Source organism: Oculina patagonica, chromosome 4 (genome assembly GCF_052425735.1).
Source record: "Oculina patagonica isolate OP01 chromosome 4, crgOcupat, whole genome shotgun sequence".
Classification (NCBI taxonomy): Eukaryota; Metazoa; Cnidaria; class Anthozoa; order Scleractinia; family Oculinidae; genus Oculina; species Oculina patagonica.
In genome coordinates, this window is record NC_135761.1 from 62830518 (window position 1) to 62853579 (window position 23062).

At 40.9% G+C, this 23062-nt stretch overlaps 3 protein-coding genes across 4 annotated transcripts in view; 2 read left to right on the plus strand and 1 right to left on the minus strand.

Annotated features, from left to right (window-relative positions):
- Nucleotides 1-10330, minus strand: part of LOC144651014 (ATP-binding cassette sub-family C member 4-like) — a 30546-nt gene extending 20216 nt beyond the window's left edge. Inside the window, exons 1-2 of the mRNA XM_078510865.1 lie at nt 10199-10330; nt 2086-2197 (exon numbers count right to left, since the gene is read on the minus strand). The gene's annotated coding sequence lies outside the window, so the exon portion shown is untranslated. The remainder of the gene's footprint in view (nt 1-2085; nt 2198-10198) is intronic.
- LOC144651032 (uncharacterized) lies at nt 2645-20824 on the plus strand. 2 transcript variants are annotated; one of them, XM_078510891.1, is made up of 10 exons: nt 2645-2761; nt 12509-12592; nt 13952-14065; nt 15162-15320; nt 16118-16245; nt 16843-16942; nt 17621-17721; nt 18944-19104; nt 19976-20116; nt 20306-20824. In XM_078510891.1, exons 2-10 carry the CDS (start codon nt 12512-12514, stop codon nt 20422-20424), a joined length of 1104 nt encoding a protein of 367 aa, XP_078367017.1. In that variant the 5' UTR covers nt 2645-2761; nt 12509-12511; the 3' UTR covers nt 20425-20824. The 2 variants fall into 2 exon arrangements, with proteins under 2 accessions (XP_078367017.1, XP_078367016.1); XM_078510890.1 differs by lacking the exon at nt 2645-2761 and adding an exon at nt 3491-3565.
- Nucleotides 20825-21435: 611 nt separating this feature from the next.
- The window catches only part of LOC144651033 (farnesyl pyrophosphate synthase-like), a 20456-nt gene continuing 18829 nt past the window's right edge, over nt 21436-23062 (plus strand). The window contains exons 1-2 of the mRNA XM_078510893.1: nt 21436-21661; nt 21876-21900. Coding sequence (XP_078367019.1) covers nt 21530-21661; nt 21876-21900 — 157 coding nt within the window. The 5' untranslated portion in view covers nt 21436-21529. The remainder of the gene's footprint in view (nt 21662-21875; nt 21901-23062) is intronic.

Genomic DNA, 23062 nt, shown 5'->3' on the forward strand with positions numbered 1-23062 from the left:
AGAGGTAGGAAAAAAATAAATAAGTTATTTACCGGCTTAGGGTCAGTCCGTATAGTGAAAAACTGTGACCTCGGCCTTGAAAATGCTGCCCTCGGCCTGCGGCCTCGGGCAGCATTTTCAGACCTCGGTCACAGTTTTTCACTATACGGACCTCCCAGCCGGCAAATAACATATATATTTTTTCAGTCAGACAAAGGAACATTAATATATAACTCTCTAGAGAAGATCACATGATCTGAAATGGCGGCTACTGAGGTCTATTATGTTATAACAATCAACGCACCCTAAATTACCTTCTCAGAAACCTTTCAAATGCAAAAGCTTACTTTTTTGGCGGTCAGTTTAGTAACGCTTGGTTAGTCGTTAAATAACTGCAGAAAGAAAAAGTAGTGAATCAAGAATAGAATCCCGGATATGTAATCGAAGTTTGTTTCTAACCAAACTGCAAAATATAAACCGTAAACAGAGCACAACAGGCATTCAGGTTATTAATCCTTGGATTTTGAAATACCAAGTTATATATTTATAAGTTAAGATAATTAAAGTGATTCCAGTCTCTCCTTTAGTTTGGATAAAGAAAGCTTCAGTAAAATTTTAATCAGTTGCACACTGAAGCAGTGAATGAATAAGTTTGGGACAATTTGCAGCTTACTGGATTGATACCACGGCAAGTCACAGTACAGACTTATCAAATTTTTACAACTATCTAAGCTCGAACTTTTCATACTGATTAATAGCCGTAGATGAATAGAATTTCAATATGCTGGTCACCGATATTTCGGCGGGAATTTGCGTTAATGAGGGAGCGAGATCTTTTATTTCCGCTTATATCACGCTATATATTGTAGAACAGCCTGCGTGCGGAGTACAGGCGTTTCCTTTCTGTTCCTACACAGGATAGATATATAAATAGGGCCATTTTCGCAGGTCTTCTTAAACACCACGACTGCGTAATCCTCACAAAAGTTGTACAAACGCAGATACAAATAAGTATAGAGGCGCTTTATGCAACCCCGCACAAGAATGATAACGCTATTCAAATTGCCGGAATCGTAAATAAAATCGTTTGGTTTATTCTACTCTCTATCGACCAAGCTTTACTCATTAATAATTATGTTATAACAACTACGAAGAAACAATTAACCCTGCAACAGCTTACTGTTTGTTCGGTCAAATAAGTAATGCTTGATCGACAGATCGAGAGGAAATGAATCAATGATTTTTGAATTCGCCCATTTAATTTAAACAGCTTCGTTAGCTGCGTCTGAACACTTTCTTGAAGATTAAGCGGTTTATTCTGTTCAAACTTGACTTAATTTGAGAACTAGGTAACTGTCCTGTGTCCTGTCTACATGTTTACACACTAAACACTCTGGGATGACAAACGCCAAAAGGGGCAAATAAGATACCCTATTTAGGACTGAGAACCTCAAAACCCATAAACTACAACGCGGCACATTCAACCCAAAATTCTTTTATAGCCCACATATTGGAGTACCCACTCACCTCCCTCCCCCCCTCCCCCCCCCCCCCCTCCCGGGAGTTTCAAGAGTCAAACCAAACCTTTTGGAGAGTGGTTCGTTGTTACTTATTATAACATAGGTTGCTTTACATGACATTTTTAATTTTTTTTTTAATTTTTAGATTCTATACGATATTGTAAAAAAAAAGCAAGACTACGGTTTGGTGCGATACAAAATCCTGGTCAATTATTTTTGGCGGGAATTTACGTTACTGAGTGGGAACATGTTAATTTAAAAAAATAGCGAGATGGTAAAATCATCGGAACTACTCTTTTAATTTCCGTTTTATCACGCTTTCTATTCCAGGCTCCTCTTCTCCTTTCACATTTTCCTATGCCGAATAAAAACTGCGCAGGCCAGTTCCTGAGTTCGTACTTGTCTCGCGCTCTTCTTATACTCATCGCATAATTACGAGCATAATTAAATAGATTTGCGGTTGCATTACTCATGAAAAATTATTGCATTGACTGCTCGCAATATAGAAAGCGACCCACAAATTCTAAACCACATAAGACATATAAATAAAGAGAGAAATTAAGTCTTACAGTACATGTGCACTTACCAAAATTTGTATGGAAAGTTTTTAGGGAGCCGGTGATCCTTCAGTGATCCGCACCGAACGTGTTCACACCGATGCAAATAGCTGCAGAGACGTTTTTCTACAAACTCGAAGCCTGAAGAAAAAAATATTGTTCAAATTGGGATACAAATTAAAATCGTTTGGTTTATATACTCTCTTTCGACGACGGAAGCGTTACACCACTGAATGCCCAACTTGATAAGCTCTTGAAAAGACATTATAACATAATTAAGAAATAAATAACCCTCCAAGAGCTTACGCACTTTTTTTGGCGGTCGGCTTAGTAACGCCTGGTTAGTCACTCAATGCTTGATTGGTTTTGAAAAACGCAAGCGAAAAAAAAGTGAATTATGAACGGAAGTCAAAGTTTTAGCTAGGTTTATCTCTAAGCGAAATGCTAAATGTAAACCGAAAATTAAAACTAAGCATAACAGGTAGTCGGGCTATTGGTCTAATGATGTATAAAACACAAGACAGTTTATAAGTCAAGATCATTAATTAAAATTGGTTCCAGTCCTAATTAGCTTTGCGTACATGTAAAGAAAGCTTCTACGCTATACGTCGCTCAGTAAAATTATAATGCTACCTGGTCAAAGCAGTAAATCATCAAGTTAAGATAAGTTGAGGACAATTTGCAGCTTCCTGGATTTAAATTACGGTAAGTCACAGTATAAATCTCATCAAACTTTTAAAACTATCGGAAACTCGAACTTTTTAACGATATATTTAACAACAACATGAATATTTTAAGATGATGGTCACCGTTATTTTGGCGGGAATTTGCGTCAATGAAGGAGTTAATGCTAAATATATAGCGAGGTCTTTTATTTCCAATTATTTCACGCTTTATATTGTAGACCAGCCTGCGCGCAGAGTTGAGACGTTTCCTTTTCCTTCACAGAATGGAAATAGGGCCCTTTGTGAAGGTCTATTAAATTTCCCGTGACCGTGCGATCCTTACAAAAGTTGTACAAACGCAGATGCAAATAAGTACTATAAAGTGCATGTGTTCATTTTGGAGGAGCGAAATAAGAGAATGATTTACCTTTTGGAAAAAAAATATTTTTTTTTTATGCAAATATCTTTTACTGCTTGGCTCCTTCAACATGGCTGCCATGATAACATTCTAAGGCGCTTTTCTGCAACCCCCGCAAGAGTGATAAAGCTCTTCAATGTAGTAATAATGTGAGTACCAATTAAAATCGTATGGGTTGATTCTACTCGCTGTCGACCAAGCTTTACTTATTCAAAATTATGTAAAAACAACCACGCAGAAACAGATGACTTTACAAGGGTTGATACTGTTTTGGCGGTCAGATTAGCAACGCTTGATTGACAGAGTGGCTAAACAAAATGAGTTTAATTTGTATTCACACACTTTGAACGCCTTTGTTGGCTGCGTCTGAAAACCTTCTCTAAGCTAGATTAACTGATTGCCACGATTCAAATTTTTAAGAACCAGGTAAGTCTCTTATAAGACTATATGATGTCACTTCTCTTTTTATTCGTATATTAGAAATTTGAGAGTGATTTTGCTTTTTAAACAATACATGCAGATTGAATTGGTGAACTTGTATATTGAAATTCGGTTTAATCGTTTTCAATGACACTTGAACCGAATCGTTGCATTTCTACACACATCTTTAGCTGTTTATACTTTCCTATTAAATTTAAGTTTCCTATCATTGTGAGCATGTGGTGTATTTAATACAGAAAACAGTGTGTAAACTCCGAGTTACAACACACACATGGCAAGAACTCAACTAACTCGATCGTACACGGCCTTCTTGTCACGTGACGACTCTACTAGTCCCAGGACTCCACATTCCTCCCCCCCAAGTTCTTAAACAAGCAAGAAAACAAATGTCAACGAGAAAAAAAAATAACGCCTCTGCCCTAAAACTTAAAACTGTTCACGGGGGAGGGAATGAGTCCATTAGTAAAAACGCTGCGGGGGGTTTCTATTCCTCGCTGGGTATCGCCTGACAGGGTTAGTTGGCCCCGAGTCCCGAACCATTGTTGCACTGGGTGGTTCTCTGTCTCCATGGGCAACCTCGGGGTCATTTACATCAGGTACGGTTATCTCTGGATCCACACCTTCCTGCTGCAATGGGCTAGTAATTAGTAATGTGACACCAGGGTTGAAACTTTCTGTGGGTCGAGCAACTAGTTGATCGTGGTGTCTTCGAACCACAGTTCCATCTTCCAACTCAATTCTCGCAGACAAAGGATCAGTTTCCTGGATGATAGTTCCTGGAATCCACTTGGGGCCTCTGGAGTAGTTTCGAACATTCACTGAATCGCCGACTTCCACTTGACGCATTCGGCTATGCTGATCATGCTGTATCTTCTGTCTTGACTGTGCTGCATGTACCCTTGCCGCTACATCTGGTCGCAGCAGATCGAGATGTGACCTCAGACTTCGTCCCCAGCGTAACTGAGCAGGAGACTCACCCGTGGTGCTTTGGGGGTAATACGATAACTTAATAGGAACCGAGCTAACTTGGTCTCGACAGTACCATCACCTTGCTTCTTCATCCCTTGCTTAAACGTCTGCACCGCTCGTTCTACGAGGCCATTTGATGATGGGTGATAAGGAGCAGAGGTAATGTGCTTGATGCCATTTTTCTGTAGAAATGACTTGAACTCGCTGCTAACAAAATTGGACCCATTGTCTGACACTACAATCTCTGGTAGGCCGTGTGAAGCGAAGGTTGTCCTCAGCTTTTCAATGGTTGCGCTGGAAGTGGCAGAATTCACACAATGGATATCCATCCATTTAGAATGCGCATCAATAATTAGGAGAAACATCTTGCCCATAAAAGGACCGGCATAATCTACATGTACTCGAGACCAAGGGCGGCCTGGCCATTCCCAAGGGTGCAACGGTGAACTGGGTGGCTTCTTTTGGTGGCTTTGGCAGGTAACACAGCTTTTCACCTTTTCCTCCAAACGTGAGTCCATTTTCGGCCACCACACATAGCTCCTAGCTAGGCTTTTCATTCTAACAATACCGGGGTGGGACTCATGAAGTATGTTCAACACTTCCTCTCTCCCCTGTGGGGGTATCACGACCCGGGATCCCCAAAGTAGGCAGCCAGCATGTACACTCAATTCCTCTCTTCTAGCAAAATAAGGCTTCAGGGCTTCTTCTTCGACTGCCATGGGCCATCCGTGAAGGACGAACTGCAGAACTTGAGAAAGTACTGGATCACGGGCTGTCCACAACTTCACTTTAGTGGCATCCACTGGGCTGGTGTTGATGGTCTCTAGAAGGTGCATAATGTCCCCTGGGGTGGGCGTGGTCTCTGGAGCAACTGGAAGGGGTAGACGACTGAGGGCGTCTGCGTTTCCATTCTCTTCACCAGGGCGATAAATAAGCTCATACTCATACGCAAGCAAAGTCAATGCCCATCGCTGCATCCTACTTGAGGCCATTAGAGGTGTGGCTCGTTCAGGGTTAAGCAGCCCCAAAAGTGGTTTGTGATCTGTGTAGACCTTGAAATGACGTCCAAAAAGAAATTGATGGAACTTCTTCACGGCAAAAACTACAGCTAGTGCCTCTTTATCTAGGTGGCCATAGTTCCTCTCTGCTGTGGAGAGTGTTCGTGAGGCATATGCAACTGGTTTCTCTGAGCCATCTTTCATAACATGGGCCAGCACTGCCCCAATACCATAGGGTGAAGCATCACAAGATACCACCAACTCTTTCTCAGGATCATAATGTACGAGTACATCTGATGATTGAAGTCGATTCTTGGCCTTATCAAACGCCTCTTGTTGCTCTGTACCCCATTTCCAACAGATATCTTTCCTCAGAAGCTCGTGCAGTGGCTCCAGGGTGGACGATAGGTCGGGCATGAACTTGCCATAGAAGTTAAGCATCCCTAGAAAGGACTTCAGCTCAGAGGGATTGGTTGGGGTTGGAGCCTCCTTGATGGCCTTCACCTTTGCTTCAACTGGATGGAACCCTTCTGCGTCAATGCGGTGCCCCAGGCACTCCAAAACGGGCTTCATAAATTGGCACTTTTCAGCTTTGAGCCGCAAGCCGGCATCAGAAAGGCGTCCCAAAACTTTCTCGATGTTGTCTAGGTGCTCTTCCGTGCTGGGCCCTGTGATGAGGATATTATCTAGCAAGACTCCTGTCGAAGGTATTCCTTGCAGCAAACCCTCCATGGTTCTCTGGAAGATGCCGGGCGCTGAAGAGACCCCATACGGAAGGCGGTTATATCTAAAAAGGCCTTTATGGGTGTTAATTGTCAAAAACTCCCTTGAGTTCTCATCCACAAGCATCTGCTCATAAGCATGGCTCAAGTCTAACTCAGTAAACGTTTGACCCCCAGCCAACTTTGTGTATAGATCATCGAGCTTGGGGATAGGGTAGCCATCCAATTTCGAGACCTTATTGACGGTAAGCTTGTAATCTCCACAGACTCTTACTGTGCCATCACTTTTCATAACTGGGACAATGGGTGTGGCCCACTCGGAATATTGAACGGGTTCAATGGTTCCTGCCTTCTCAAGTCTTTCCAGGTCCTGCTCAATTTTCTCCCTGAGAGCATATGGCACTGGTCTGGCTTTATGGAAAATGGGGGTGGCTGTGGGGTCTACATGGATCTTGGCCTTTGTCCCCTGTAGGGTCCCCAGACCCTCCCCAAATAGCTGTGCATGTTTCTGCAAAATCTCTCCAAGTCGCTTGTCATGAGAAGTAAGTTGCTTAATCCTTGGCCAATTTAGCTTAATTTCTTCCAGCCAATTCCTCCCCAACAGAGCTGGGCCTTCTCCACTTACAACTAACAATGGCAAGGAGTATTCGCCCCCTTCATAATGTACATCAACTGTACACACCCCTTCGGGCTTGACCTCTTCCCCAGTGTATGTACGAAGGACAATTCCTGATTTCTCCAGTGGCGGTGCCCCGTTTTGTGAGACAAGGTGTTTGTAGGTGCCTTCACTTATCACTGACAATGAAGCCCCTGTGTCAACTTCCATTTCTAGTGCTTGCCCACCAACACTCAGCTGTACTTTGTATGGCAAAGGTCGTTTACCGCCAAGGGTAAACAAAGAATATGCACCCACACCCTGTTCTCTCCCCATTGCCTCCTCTCCCCCCTCTAGGAGATGGGTATCCTGTGGGGTGTCTGACTTCTTATTAGTACTAGGAGGTGGTAGTTTCCCTTTCTTTTTGTTCTGGCACACTCGAGATAGGTGACCCAACTTTCCACAAGCATAACATTTCGCATCCTTAAAATGACAGCTTTTGGGGTAGTGATTACCGCCACAGCGATAACAATTAACTTCGCCACCCTTTTCCACTTTAAAATCGACTTTGTTGAGCGAAGTATCCCCTTCCTGAGGTTCCCCCTTTTGTATCTCCGAGGCATCCTTATCCGCGGCCTCAATGGCGAGAGCCAGATCGAGCGCTCGCTTCAGGGTTAATTTCGGTTCGGCTAGTAAACGACGCTGTATTCTGGTGTCGTGAACACCACACACAAGCCGATCACGTAGCATTTCATCTAATGTTGCCCCAAATTCACAGTGTTCGGTCAGGTGCCTCAACTCAGCTAAAAACATGGCAATTGTCTCACCTGGTTGTTGAGTGCGAGTGTTAAACTTGAATCGTTGTACAATAGCGGAAGGCTTTGGCATGAAATGTTCCTGGGCGAGTTTCGCTAAATCCTCATAGGTTTTGGTCTTCGGGTCCTCCGGAGCGACAAGACTTCGTATAAGCTTGTAGGTTTTTGCTCCCACGCTCACCAGGAAAATGGATCTTTTTTTGTCCGGATCGGTTATCTCGTTTGCTTCAAAAAAGTGATTTACACGCTCAGTGTAATGGCGCCAATCTTCCGTTTCGTTGTATTCGTCTAATTTCCCAAATGTAGGCATTTTCCGTGTAGACTTCGCTTCACTCTAGTCTACCTGGTCGTGGTATTCGATCACGTTCCTCGTCGCCAAAAATGTGGTGTATTTAATACAGAAAACAGTGTGTAAACTCCGAGTTACAACACACACATGGCAAGAACTCAACTAACTCGATCGTACACGGCCTTCTTGTCACGTGACGACTCTACTAGTCCCAGGACTCCACAGAGCAGTTAATAGAATTTAAATTACAATCAGTACTGTATATCCAATCGCTGTTACAGAGGCGAATCTGGCCCAAGCATAAGAAGAGACAGATAGAACGAGAAAGACATTACAGATATTATTGAGGCCCTGTTGGGGGTGAGGTGGGGGTTTCGTATGCACTCCGTTTGATTATGAAACCTTAATTTTGATGTCTCAATTTCGCAACGTTTTCATGTCGCTGTCAAAAAATTCGGAAATCAGGTTTATCTCGGTGCCGTGCTCAATGACATAAATGCGTTTCAGTCGCGGAAATTTCCCCTCTGTAATAACATGAGATTATCCACGAAATTCAGTAGCCTTTAAAAGCACAGGATGCAAGTTTACACAGGTTGAAACTGTGTGCAGCCTATGAGGTTGTTGCCTTTAAAGCTCGACACAAGCTCACTTAGACATAAAGGAACTAAAATGAAGAAGAACCATAAAAAAAATGACGTGAATTATAACAGCGAATAGATAAAAGCAAAGTGGACAGCGAATTTGGCGATTTTTAGACATGAAAATGAGTGATTGGTATTGTCAGTTATGCTAAAAAAGCAAAGAAAATCAGAAAAATTAGGCGGGGAAAAGAAAACTAAGCTTTTGTTCTGAGAAGTTGGCCTGTATTAATAATTTCTTTTTTATATTTATGAATAAATGTCGGTTACGCTTAAGCGTTGACTTCCTATAATTAAAACGATTTTGGATGGCCTGTCCTTAACTGCGAGCATTTGATAGTCATAAGTGCTCCATGCCAGCGATTGGAAATTGCAAGGCTTAAAACACTTTGTTACCTTGAAACTGTTTTCCGAACAGTGTACAGCTTTAAAAGTATTGCCATGCATCACAATCCTTCAAAGGAACCAGTCGATCAAGGAAGACGAATCACCCGCTCGAGGAGTTCTTCAGTCATTAATCAAACCAATTACTGCGGCTGGTTTTCACTGTCACCATCCACCAAAAGATATATCAAAACCAAATCGCTGGACCGGCATTTTGGGAATTCGTAGTTAAGTCGTTTGGTCTTAACTCGCTCTAAGGGAACGCTGAAGTGTGACATTTATTCATAAATAGAAAAAGAATATATTAATACTCGCATTCTTCATTCTGCAAATAAACGATTCGCCGGCCATGGCTGCGTTAAATCATTTCCAAATTCGCTGTCACAGATATAAAGTACATGTAGTATATGCGAGTATATGTACATATTTGTGGCATAATATAAGTTTGGAAAGTAAGCAAAATTCAAAAGACAGCGCTATAGAGTCTTTCATGTCATGACGCAAAGTACGTAACTTTTGCTGAAGCTTAGTGGTACAGCAGACCTCCCGCCCGGTAACTCAAACTCTGAAGGGAAAAGCAAACAGTTCGAGTTAGCGAGGTTCGAATTATCGGGGTCGATGAATATTCAATTTGCCATGTTTAGTTTACTGATTTTCCAGCACTTCAGTGTACAGTGCAAACTCATCTTATCTCGTCAGAAACTGTGGTCCCCCGTTTTATGTGTCAATAAGTCTTTGACAAATGGGATATGCTTCATCTACTCATTGACTTATTTGACTCATGAAAACTTTACTCCCTCACAAACTTTAAACAAACTTTAGCACGATTTTTCATTGTTATGATAATACAGTACCGTGCAGGTATGTGTGACTCATAAGGTCGGGAAATAACTACAATAAAGTTGCCGTTGTTAGATTTAGTGTTTAATTCCGATTACACGACAAGAAGATGTAATGGGATATTTCAATGGGTATCCGTAGAGAGTTTCAAGAACCAGACGTTGAGTTATCGGGGTGAATTTAAATCAAGGAAAACGAAATTAAGTTCGAGTTAGCGCGGAACTTTGAGTTATCCGAGTTCGAAGGGAGGGTCAAATCCAAGGGAATTAAGACTAAGTTCGAGTTAGCGGGGATGTTCGAGTTGTCGGCCGGGGTTCTACTGTATTTGTTGATTTTCTAAAAAGGTTCTGAAAAATGTTCTACTATACCTTGAAGCTGTTTGTTAATTCTCCAATAACGAATCCAACGGAACCAGAACTTTCACGATTGTTGCTAAGAAAGAAAACGCGAACATTTTTTTCTTTCCGTTACGATTGACTATACTGCTCTTTTAAATGAAAAGTTTCACGGCTCGGCGCATGTGCTAGCAAGTATTTGATTATTAGCCCACTCCCATACACTTGAAATATCAATTAAAATAGTTTAGACTTGCCGTTCGAGATAATAAAGCACACAGTTGAGTTTTTGTTGTTTTGATCAATGACTGAAGAACTCCTCGGGCGATTCGTCTTCCTCGATCCACTGGTTCTTTTGAAGAATTGCGATGCATGGCAATACTTTTAAAGCTCTATTGTTCGGAAAACACGCAATTAGAATGATGAAGTTTGAAGGTTCCAACTTCTAAGTTTGTTTCAAGTTTTTGACTATAAAAAGCTGCGATAATATGTTGTTTAAAGCATTTTAAGAAAAACTTAGTTAAAAAACTTAGTAAAAACGACGACGTTTCAGCGTTTAACTAACGTCATTATGAGTGTTGATAAAAAATGCATAAATATTAAGTAAAACAATAGATCTATATATCACGCCAGGAAAAAGAATGTTTGAATGTTCTTTCAAACAAAGCGTTTCGCACGGATGGAGTCACTCTGGGTGTTTAAGCTCGAATTCTGTTCCTTGATGTACAACATCTCATAAATGAGACAATAGAATTTTCGTTGACACTTTCGTAGGACGTGGAATTGGCTATCTTTGATGAGACTTTTGTCCCCATGGGCTCCTAGGAAGTGAATAGTGACTCGTAAAACGCTGCTGTCATCCACTTGCGTTTCACTTGCACCCGATGGAATGTTCTGGAAAAATATGTTAATGGTGGAATTTATCATTGTTGTAGGATAGTAAAGTAGGGTAAAGATGGAGCTGGTATTGTAGTGCATTCTTGATTAAAAGCTTCAATTTTAGAGGATAGGGTATATTAGCCTGCAAACAGGCTCCCGAGTGGGATTCCGCGAGCGAAGCGAGCGGAAGAGTGGAGCCCGAGGGGGGGTACGGGGGCGAGATTTTCCCCCCTCAGGCCCCGCTCTTCCGCTCGCTTCGCTCGCGGACACCCCACTCGGGAGCCTGTTCGCAGGCTAAGGGTATATGCACGGTAAATAATTGTTTTTAAGCAATGACTCTTTTTAGCGTTTATAGAGGATAGGCCATATGCACGGTGAATCATTGTTTTAGCAAGGACTCTTTGGAAATGTAGCAACAAGCCAGTGTTAGTCGCTTACCGTATTTATTTGATTAAGCTCCCAACCTCGAGTAAGCGCTCGCCTCGAAAAAGCGCCCACCCTGATGGTAGGAAAAGTTAATAAGCGCCCACCCCATCCCACAAAAAAACTGAAGAGCACAAGAGAAGTATCGAATATTGAAGTTGGCTAAGTACTACTAAGAAGACTTCTTAGTATATTACAGAAACTTTTAATGAACAGTTAAAATTCTGGTTTGGTACATCTTTACGTTTTGTTATTATATATTGTTTTGTTCTGTTGTTACAAAAATAAACTTACTATTTGCTGTAATAAGCGCGCAGCCTCGAATAATCGCCCACCTCGAATGAGGGCCAACTCTGAAGGTCCAAAAATTTAACAAGCGCCCAGGGCGCTTAATCGAATAAATACGGTATGCATAAACTTTGGTACAGTTAGCTATAGTTTGTCTCCAGCTATCATAACGTAACGTCTTACTTTTTAAAGCTAGGCACACACTAGGGGATGACTAGTCGCAGGGAATAGTCGCAGGGACTTATCCTTTAGTGTGTACTGAAAAAAATGACCGATTTGGAGGACTATTGATCCCTGCGATTAGCCCCAGAAATCAAACCAGCTTGAACCACACTAGGGGACTAGACGAAGGGACTTGTCGCAGGGACTTGCTTCGGTGACCAGTCCCCTAGTGTGTACTCGTATTTTGCATCGAAATTCTAGTCGCAGGGACCACATTTTTGGTCCCTGCGACTAGTCCCACGAATTAAGCTGGTTTGATTTCTGGGACTAGTCGCAGGGACCAATAGTCCCACAAAATGGTCAATTGTACACGCTAAGGGATAAGTCCCTGTGACTATTCCCTGCGACTCGTCCCATAGTGTGTGCCTAGCTAACCAGCTTAATTTGTGGGACTAGTCGCACGGACCAAAAATGTGGTCCCTGCGACTAGAATTTTGATTTAAAATACTAGTACACACTACAATACAGAGCTTGCACAATATATACCGATTAATGATCATCCTGACTTGTTATGCTTTCTGACTTTTTTAGGAAATGAGTGCACAACAACTCCACGAGTACGTACCTCCCAAGTGGGCCACACCTTTGAAAAATATTCCACAGCATTATGTTAAAGTAAGACATTCAAATTGCTCTTATTAAAAATCTCTTGGATATATCAGAGTTTACATAACTTGCAGAAAAGATATATACCTTATTATAGGAAATTAACGACACATGTTATTAACGCGAATTTCAAAAATTCGCGTTAATTTTATGTGCCTTAATTTATGTCATTGTTAATTTAAATCACACTATTTTACAGCATTGTTATTTTAAGACACCTTAATTTTCCGACAAAGTTATATTTACACGATCATCTTCTTCTCCGAGTAAGCCGCAGGAATAACAGAGGCAGTGGAAGGCGCCAGGACGGGATGTATTCCATCCCTGGACCCATGCATTGAATATAAGTCACTATTTGGCCTGTTTAAACATCTTTGTTGTGTATGGTTTATCAGATTTAAAGCTCGAGTTCCGTTGTTGGGCGTTGTTGTTTTGACTTTTGAATAGCGCAGGTTACTGTAAAAATTACTACGCATCAAATTCGTCTTAATTAACTACATGTAAGCACATACCAGACAAGAATTCGCGTTAATTAAATGAATGTAAAGGTAAATTTTCGACGATTCGCGTTAATTTTATTACGCGTACATTTTGTTCGCGTTGTTAAAATGCTTCGTTATATTCCTATAATAAGGTAGGTCCTGCTGTGGGACTCTTGTTGCGTAGCAGACGGACGGGTCACAAAATCCCCGATATTTAGACTGTCTGCGACGCAGGCTGGGACTTATAAAATGTTTATTCTTTCCTACAAGGGTTATCCAGGCTTATTTGCTTTTTGTTTTTGGTGTCTGTCTCCTGCAAGATGAGGTTACCTTCTAGAAACATCATCTTGTCTGGTTGACCGACCGGGGGTTCCCTTAACGTTTTACATGCAGACGGTATGTGATTAAGCTTCGATAGTGAAATTTGCAGTTGGCTTCCAGTAGACTTTTATCGCAGGAAGTGGAGTGAAAATTTACCTCGTTGGTAAACCTTAAAAAACAAACTGTATTTGAATTATTATAATTATGTTTCTTTTTTTTAATTTGAAAGACATCAAAATTTCGTTGTTTTTAATTGTCTAACATGAATTAACCAAATCCACTAATACTTAAAGCCAATGTGATCGTTTGAATTGCAAAGCATTTAAGTACAAAGCATTGGGTGGGATTGGTGCACGTGGAGCTTGCTCAGAAAGTCTTCTATGCTTTCTCCTTTTACCTACAACGCCAAGTACACACAGCTTCACCAGGTGACGCCCGTTGCGGTATTGACAGATTCCCTGATTTACCTGCCAATTTATTGTTGTTACTTTTGGTATTGTAACTGCTGGTAATCGTTACTTTTAGTATTGTTAGTATTATTTTGGTTTTGTTGTTTTGCATGTAGCTTGCGCAGCGGGACACTCCAATCCATTCGTGGAAGATCCCAAATGTTCCAAAGGAATTTTCACTGTTTATCAAGAGGGATGATTTAACAGGATGTACACTGTCTGGAAATAAGGTGCAATGTTTAGGATTTGTTTAGATAAAAGCTAACGTCACAACACATGCTCACCTATTTTTTTGTGTATAAAATTACTCTTAGTTTCATCCCGTGAGGGGAGGAGGCCTCCTGTCATTTGAGATCAGTCGTGTGCCACCAAAAAGGTTCTTTAAGGGGCAGTATCATAACCTTTGAACAGCAAAAGAAAGGCATACGTTCATTCGAATTCTTCACGGTGTGAATATACGTAATCAGTGGTTTTTAAGTGATTTCCTTCCAAGTAACACTGTCAAACTTAAAATCGTCGGCCCGACCTTTTCAAGTGTAGGCTATTACTGTTCTATCCGTCCGCAGCCAAACCACATTTTAACAATTTTAATGACTAATACAGTACGTTTTAGCAAGGCCAGGCCACTATTAGTAAATTTCTAAATGATACCAACGCCTTTATTGCATTTTCAAGAAGCCCTAAATAATTGTGACACTGCCCCTGTTAACCTCGGACCCTAGTAAAGGATAGAAAATCGAAAATGGATACTTTTTACCGGCCAAAACACGAAGAAAAAACATAACCAACATTAAAATAAAATCGCTTTGTTTTACAATACTTCACTAAATGGGTAGTTCCGTTTTAATAGACAATATCTTAATCGTTTAGCTGGACGTTTACGCACTACAATTTTAGCTAATACAATTTAAAGGAACCCTATTTAACGGTCACACTGGGATCTCAATGCCAAGAGGCAATAAGATACCTTATTTAAGGTCTGATAACCTCAAAAACCGTATCTGAGGACTTAGAATCTCAAAAGCCATACTGAGTGAAACCAAATCGTTTGAGGGTTTGTATGTTGCTTTTTATAGCATTTTTTTTAAGTTTATAGATTCTTTATGATACTGCAAAAAGCATTGAATACTGCGGCTGTTGTTGAATAATGTGCCTGTGTTTCATAAGAATCTTTTCTAAGATTCGGTATGGCCGCGTTGTAAGTTGTAACAAACGGTAGAATCTCCTCTACTAATTATGGTTTTGATGCGTTTCTTTTTCAAAAGAATTTCTGTGTCTGGTTTAGGATTCTACAGTATTGTTTGTACTTAAATTGATTTGTTTCAGGTTCGCAAGCTGGAGTTTGTATTGGCTGATGCTTTATATAAGAAGTGCGACACTGTTGTGACAAGTGGTCGCATACATTCCAATCATTGCAGAGCTACTGCAGTGGCTGCGAGACAACTTGGCTTGAATTGTTACTTGTTACAGAGAAGTCCTGGACAGGCAAGAATATAATCTTTAAATCATTTGCTAGTTAGTTTAGATAGTGCTTTGTAATTAAACTAACATGATATATATTATGTGTCTCAAACATTAAATTACTAAGGGCACGTTCGTTCGATTCGGGGTCAATCCGGAATAAGAATCATTGGAATAATGCGAGTTAGCGTTCGTTTGGCTGCTCTTCCTATTCCGGAATACATGAATACTTACTGCTCCTGGGATCAGAATAGCCGGAATGTATTCGGGAATATATTCTTATTCTAGAATATTCCCAAACGAACGCGCCCTAAAATTCCTAATTCTTGAATGGTTCTGCGCGCATGCCTATTTGTCGCGTAACTGACATGCGATCACGTACTTGTACAATAAGAACTGTCCGATTACAGCATCTTATAATTGGATGGATACCTGCCCTTGGACGTCTTCGCCATTCGCGCGCATCAGACGTGCACTAAACTGGGTTCTTTTTTGCTGTTTCCCTACCGTTTGTAAAACTAATAGAATATACCACTGACTTTTTTGATTAAAAGAGGTTCTCAAAGACTTCCTAACCTCGAACTTTGCCATTGATACGATTAATAAGTAATTTGACCTCGTGTCCTTAGCCTGCGAACAGGCTCCCGAGTAGGGCAGAAAGAGAAAAAGAAATCCAATCCTCTGCATGTATTGCGGACTTATGACGATAGATAATTAAATATCTCATTACTGTACATTCTCTTAATTGTAGCTGTAGCTAGCTGTGATGTTTGTTTGTATTTTTTTGCATGTAAATGAAAATTAATCTCTTTACTATGCAGACGACCGAGATTGGATGTCAAGGGAATCTTCTTTTAAGCAGAATGGTCGGAAGTCACATTGTCGTTGTACCGGATATGGACTATGATAGTGGCCTCAGTCAAATAATAGAGACGATGGCAGAAAAGTTGTAAGTGACATTACAATGTATTGCATTACCAAAAAGCGTGTGTGAGAGAGAGACGGTGGCCTCATAGTTAGCACACTGAACTCCGGACTAAGTGGTCCGGGTTAATAGCTCTTGGCCAGGGTCACTGTGTTGGGTTTTTGTGCAAGTCACCTTACTCTCACAGTGCCTCTCTTCGTCCAGGTGTGATACAAAATGGGTACTGACAAATGCAATGCTAAGGGTATAACCCTGCGATGGACTAGCGTCCTACCCAAGGGGGGGGGGGGGGGGGCGATACTTCTAGTTCGGCTTAACGTATTTTCGTCCAAGAAGTGCATAGCTGAAAACACTGGTGGTTATGAACACCATTAATACGATTTGGAGCGTTTCCTGGAATTTACTGGATATCATACTGCAACGAGCAGAAAACACTTGTTGCCAATGATTCAATAGTTGTGTAACAATTACCTTCAGAAGAAGGACAAAATATTCAGAGCTAAAAAATATAAGTATGACTTTTTATGTTGGGGTTAATGTGATGACAACAGTGCATCTCATAGACAGGATACATGCAAATACATTAAAAGTTAAATGTTGTTTCTTTGTTATTTTTTGAAGAAAACAGCAGGGCTCCTCGCCGTATGTGATTGCATATGGGGGTTCAATGTATATGAGCATATTCGGTTATGTGACAGCATTTCAAGAAATGATGAATCAGGTAATTTAAAGCTTATTTGTTCCCTGCCCATTTCATATGCTAAGAAATTGCAATGTCAATGCAAGCCTTGGTGCTTGCGTACGAAGCCTTGGTGCTTGCGTACAAAAGATGCTTTTTTGTAAAGAGTCAGGCCACAAGGAGTGGCAGTCATGAACAAATTCCTGAGAGACCTCAAAAGACCCGTTATTTGCTTTCTTTTTAAATCAGCCACGTTGTAAAACATTCAGTGAAATTAGATGTACATGTGAGACTGAGGGCCTCTTTACATGAAAGCCGAGTTGAGTTTCATCCCGGGATGAATTTCGTCCCGGGATGAAAAAAATTTCATTTTACATGAGCGTGTTCATCCCGGGATGCTGGGACGTAAGTCATCCTGCCCGAGTTGAATTCATCTCGCCCGTGCTTACATTACTTTATATTTCATCCCGGAAAGACTGTTTACATGACGTTTCTCGTCACGTTTCATCCCGGGATGACATTTCAACTCGGTGTTTCATCCCGGGATGAAATCGTCCCGGGATGAGTTCATCCCGGGACGAAATCATGTATCATCATGTAAACAGCAACAAGAAAATGACCAGACACCGAGATGAATTCATCCCGGGACGAAAGTCATCCCGGGACGAAAACTCTCATGTAAAGAGGCCCTGATTGGTTGTTTGCTTATGTATGTTTCAGAATCTGTTGGAAGATTTTGATGACATTGTACTGACTGCCGGCACTGGAGGAAGTGCCTCAGGAATCGCTATAGCTAATTACCTGACAGGATCAAAGCTCAAGTAAGTTGAAGTAGTAGCGTCTTTATTTATTGAGGGTAGCACTTAATAGCTATAAAGCTAATAAACCTGTGGCCCTCCTATTTACAATTATTAAAAAAACTAACCTGTTACCTGTTACCTATCTTCTTCGTGCCATGTGGTACACAATTCCGCCAACCATCTCTGTCAGCCGCTGCAATTTGTACTTCGCTTCAGTTCTTCCATCCAGCTTTATCCCTTTCTCTCTTTGCTGTTTTCCTCCATGTTGTCTTTGGTCTGCCCTGTTTCGCCGCCCTTCTGGGGTCCAGTTTAATGAAGTTCTGCAGTCGTTATTTGGTTCTTTACTCATTATGTGGCCGATGAATTTCCATCTTCTCTTTCGCACGTCCAAACTGAGGTTTTCCATCTCAGCCATCTTCAGGACTTCATTGTTTGTAATTCTTTCCTGCCAGCGTATTTTAAATATCCGTCTAAGACATCTGCTTTGAAAGACATCGATTTTGTTCTCATCAATTTTTTATTCATCTTCCACGTCTCGCAGTCATACATCAAGACTGGCTTTACTAGTGTCTATTATAGCCTGACTTTGGTTCGTCGACCGATGCTATTGCTACTCTAGATCTTTTTTAATTTCAAGAATACCCCTCTCGCTTTGACTACTCTGTTGTGGATGTCTTCAGTGCCTCCGCCCTCTTTGGAAACCTTAGCTCCCAAGTACACAAATCTATCAACGTCTTCTATTCCTCGTCTATTCACCTCCACCACATCGTTTTTCCTCGAATTATTCGCAGTTGTTTACCTTTGTCTACATTGACTTTCAGCCCCACCCTTTCTGCTACATGCGCGTGAATTTCCTTGTGAGGAAATCTTGTTCCAGTGATCACCATTTACAATAAAAAACCTACGATATGTGTGAAATTTTTATCAACCATAGCTTTGACAAATCAACGCCCATGAATTTTCATTATCATCACCATCATCATCATCATTATCATCATCATTCTCCTCCTCCTCCTCCTCCTCCTCCTCCTCCTCATCATCATCATCATCGTTGTCGTCGTCGTCGTCACCATCATCATTTATTAGCCAGTTTTGAAATGAAATATTTCAACAATAGCTATGGTAGATAGGGCGAGGAGACATCCAGGAAACCGCCAGGCTAATAGTGAAGGCCACCTCGGTTATCAGCATCCTACCAGTTATAGAAAAATATATATTTAATTGTCTTGTAAAATGATTCCAGGTGCCATACTGTCACTGTGTATTTTAATGCTGCATCTGTTTACGAAAAAGTAAATAAACACCTTAGAGATGGCGGACTTGATGTTCGAGCAGAAGATATCATAGATGTTATTGATGGATATCAAGGAGAGGAATATGCCGTGAACACTCAGGATGATCTAGGTGGGTATTAATGGAAAATAAATAACGTGTCACTGTTTATAAAGATTTAAATAAGAAACTCAGCATCTTTCATTGGAAATTTGCGAATCTGATTGGTTAACGTTGCTCTTAAAAGGGAGTATTTTTCTCGATTTTTAGTTTAAAATTCATTGCACTGCACTGCACAGTGTAAAATGCCTTGGTAACACAAACAGTAAGTGGCTGTTTCAACATCTCAAATTCTCCTAGCGTTTTATGCGTATTTTTTAGTCTCTAACTCTGTGTTAATTAACGACTGGGCGTGCGAAGGAGTGATAACGGACTTATTGTATGTAGGCAAAATTTGGGCAGGGAATGTGCTGGCAAGGACCTGATGCAGCCCACCGACTAGAAAGACCGAGTGGATAATGCCTTCCCTGGACATGGGTACTGCATGCCCTGCCATGCACCTCATGTCCTGGGCGCAGTTGCTGGTCCAATGTCCTGGGGTTAACGTTAACTGAATCCAGTGAAATGGCATAAGACTTCAGCACGGCGCTGAACGGTTGCCGGCTGCAGTCAGCAATTCCCCAATAAGTAGACTGCACTATGACAGTTATACAAGGCAGTAAACAGGGTCAAATGTTGAGTTTAACACTGCTTATTATTATTATTTTTTTTTTGTAAAATCAAAACTAAAGCAAGCGCATTGGCCATTAAGATGAAACGTTCCTGTGTTTCGTTTGCTGTGATTATTCAATGTAATTGATTGCATTAAAGCAACCACTTCAAACAAAAAAGTGACATTCTATTGGGACACTTAGCTTTAACAATGCAAACAAACCAATACTGGTTGCATTTGATATGGTTGGTTTCAATAGAATACGACGTGATTGTAAACTGTTCGTTGCAGAGACCATTCTAGAGATCTCTAGTACAACTGGAGTATTGCTGGACCCACTGTATAACATTACAGCAATCAGAGCAATGCTCGCTGAGATGAACAACAATCCCGGCAGATTTAAAGGACGAAGGATACTCTATATTCACACAGGTATGTGTTAGAGACAAAGAAGACGTTCGTCTTGTTCAAGTTTTGACTACTTAACAACGAGACTGCGAACTGACGAGTTTCTGTTATCCTCCCTCCCCCCCCCCCCCCCCGACTGGTACGATATGTACCAATCGGAATAGCAAAGAAGCGGTTATATTTGAAAGTGAACATTACTTCCTATCTTTGCAGGCGGGGTTTTTAATTTGTTTGACGGAAGAATGGACCCAATCATCACAAACCCAAAATCTGAAAAGAGCCTGGGTCAAGTTCTCCGTTGGGGAGATATCAACGGTCATCCGCCATGCTGACGAATAGACAACTACGAGCAGTGCCTTTTGGCATTCATCTTTCCATTTTTGGCTTTCATTTACTATATAGCGACGGTACCAGCTATACTTTCTGTAATTTGTGCCACAAATTATCGAAAAACTCAAATTCTGTTGTATTTCTATAATTTATTGATAACAATTACACTACATTAGAAAAAGGGGGATAAGGGAAAGGTTGCAGAATTTGCTAGAGGAATCTGCAAAGTTTAAAAAAGTTAATTTGACATAAAAAATATTAATGTATTAAACAAATGGGTATCTGGAATACTGTATATGTAAGTCATGTTAGGCAAATAAAGTGAAGATATGTCATCTACTCTGACGTAAATTCAAATAAACCATCTGTACCGGTTATTCGTGTTTTGAAGGCGTAAATTTACTTTTCGCCATGTTTCAGTGTCCTAAATTTTTGTCCGAAATTTGCCCGAAACGAGATAAAAAGTCTCTGGAAACTAAACGTCCGAAATAAAAAACCCGAAATTTTAACGTCCGAAATTTTTTGCAAGTAACGTACTTTAAGTTTCAGCATCGCAGAGTGAACTTCCTTACACAATTCGGGTTTAAACTTCGACGGAGGAGGTGGGAGGGTAGAGGAGGGGTTGCATCCACCCCCAGCCCTCGTGAATCTCCAATGATTATCCTGCAAAAGACACCTTATCCACTTCTTCTGACATTGTGTCCAATGATACTGATAGCCAATTCAACAGTAAAGATACTGAATTTTCGAAATAAACTATGCAGACGGCTTTTCACATCAGAAGAAGAAAGAAAACCTCTAAGTCCAGGGTGAAAAAATGTTTATTTTTTTGTGTGTACATTAATTCGCGTGTATTTTCCATCCAGAAAACGCTAATACAAATTATAAAAGCAAAAGCAATACAGAAAAAGTACCGCTTGCCTCGGAAAAAAAAAAAACCCGGAGAAAACTAACGTTTGCATATATTGCAGACCTATAATAAACTTGGAGACTGGGCAGACTGGGCAGAGACTTCTGACGGGGGCCTGGGCGTCCATTTTGGAAATCAAAATGGCTGCTCATGTTGGTTGGAAACATTGAACTTTTTCCAATTTACATTTCTTTCCAATGGCGAAGAATTTCAAACAATCGAATGATCGTGAGCTATTTGATGCCTTTTTCCCTGGGCTTGTTGATGATGTCGTGAAGGAGAATGAAAACGACAAAGAAACTGGGGATGCTGTTCGGCATATGCGTGAAGTAAGTCAACTGAGTATTAATATTGGGACAACTAGAAGCTGAAAAAGTGTTTTTACGTTAGTTTAGTTATTTTGTACAATCTGTCGTTGAGATAGAATTTAAAGGAGTTTGATCACTACATAGATTGACAGAATCCTTTAGAGATCGAAACGAATCGCGTCAAATATTTCTAATGAAACATTAAAACTTATCAAGTTATCTCTGCTTGTTTCAGGTGTTAGAGTATAATGTTCCTGGAGGTATGTATTATCAACTATCATACTTACATTGTACACTTATGACTTTTCCTCTTTGTTTCCGTGGGGGCTATGGCATTGTTCATACAAGCAGTGCAAACGCTAGGTCACACATGACATTTTATGTGCAATGTAGGCAACATCATAGGGCCATTTCATGTTACAGTGTACATGTACATGTATATCCACCCACCCCCCACCCTGGTTAAGGTAGAGTCGACATATGAGCCTTAGAAGTGGCTCGTCAAAAATTAAAAATACTGTATACCCAATTAAAGTCCCCCTGTAGACAGCTATTATACCCTAAACCCCTGGCCATCAAACGTGATGGATGTTCCCTTTTTGGGCATCAGCCTGTATCATATCAGGTTAATATAAGGCTACAGCGGTGTCTGACATTTGCAGAATGCAGAACGCAGACTGCAGAATTCAGAATGCAGACTAAGAGAATATATTGTGTTACCCTTACCATTATAATTGAAAGCTAACCGTAAACAGGCTAACTGAAGTGCTATTTAGGCTGACCGGAGTGAATAGTACATGTAGGCTAAACGGAGTGTGTAGTAGGCTAACCCGAGTGAAAAGTTCACTCCGGTTAGCCTACTACGCACTCCGGTTAGCCTACTATACACTCCGGGTAGCCTGTTTATGGTTAGCTTTCAATAATGGTAAAGGTAACACGATATATTATCTTAGTCTGCATTCTGCATTCTGCATTCCGTGTTCTGCATTCTGCATTCTGCATTCTGCATTCTGCAAATGTCAGACACCGAGGCTACAGGCAGGAGTGAACTGCTTTATAATATTGTCTGCCTGGCGTGACCCTATTTGGCTGAATGGCTGCATGACGGAATGACACTAATTTTCACCCCCCCTTGTTTGCAGTTGTTAGCTTTTATTTGTTGGTCAGGGTAACGTATAGTATTGCCCAAACCAACAAATAAAAGCTAACTGCTACAAACCAGGGTAAAGCTAACCTCAAGCAAACTACAGTAGTGGCATTCTGTCATCCTGCCATTCGGACGAATAGGGTCACCCATCTACTAATTTCCAGTGTCTACGCAGTATTAAAGTTAATTCAATTACAATTTACTTTCTCTTATTATTTTAACTAGCAGTACTTTATCAGACTTAATCATACCTTATATTAACAGGTTTTGCTTCT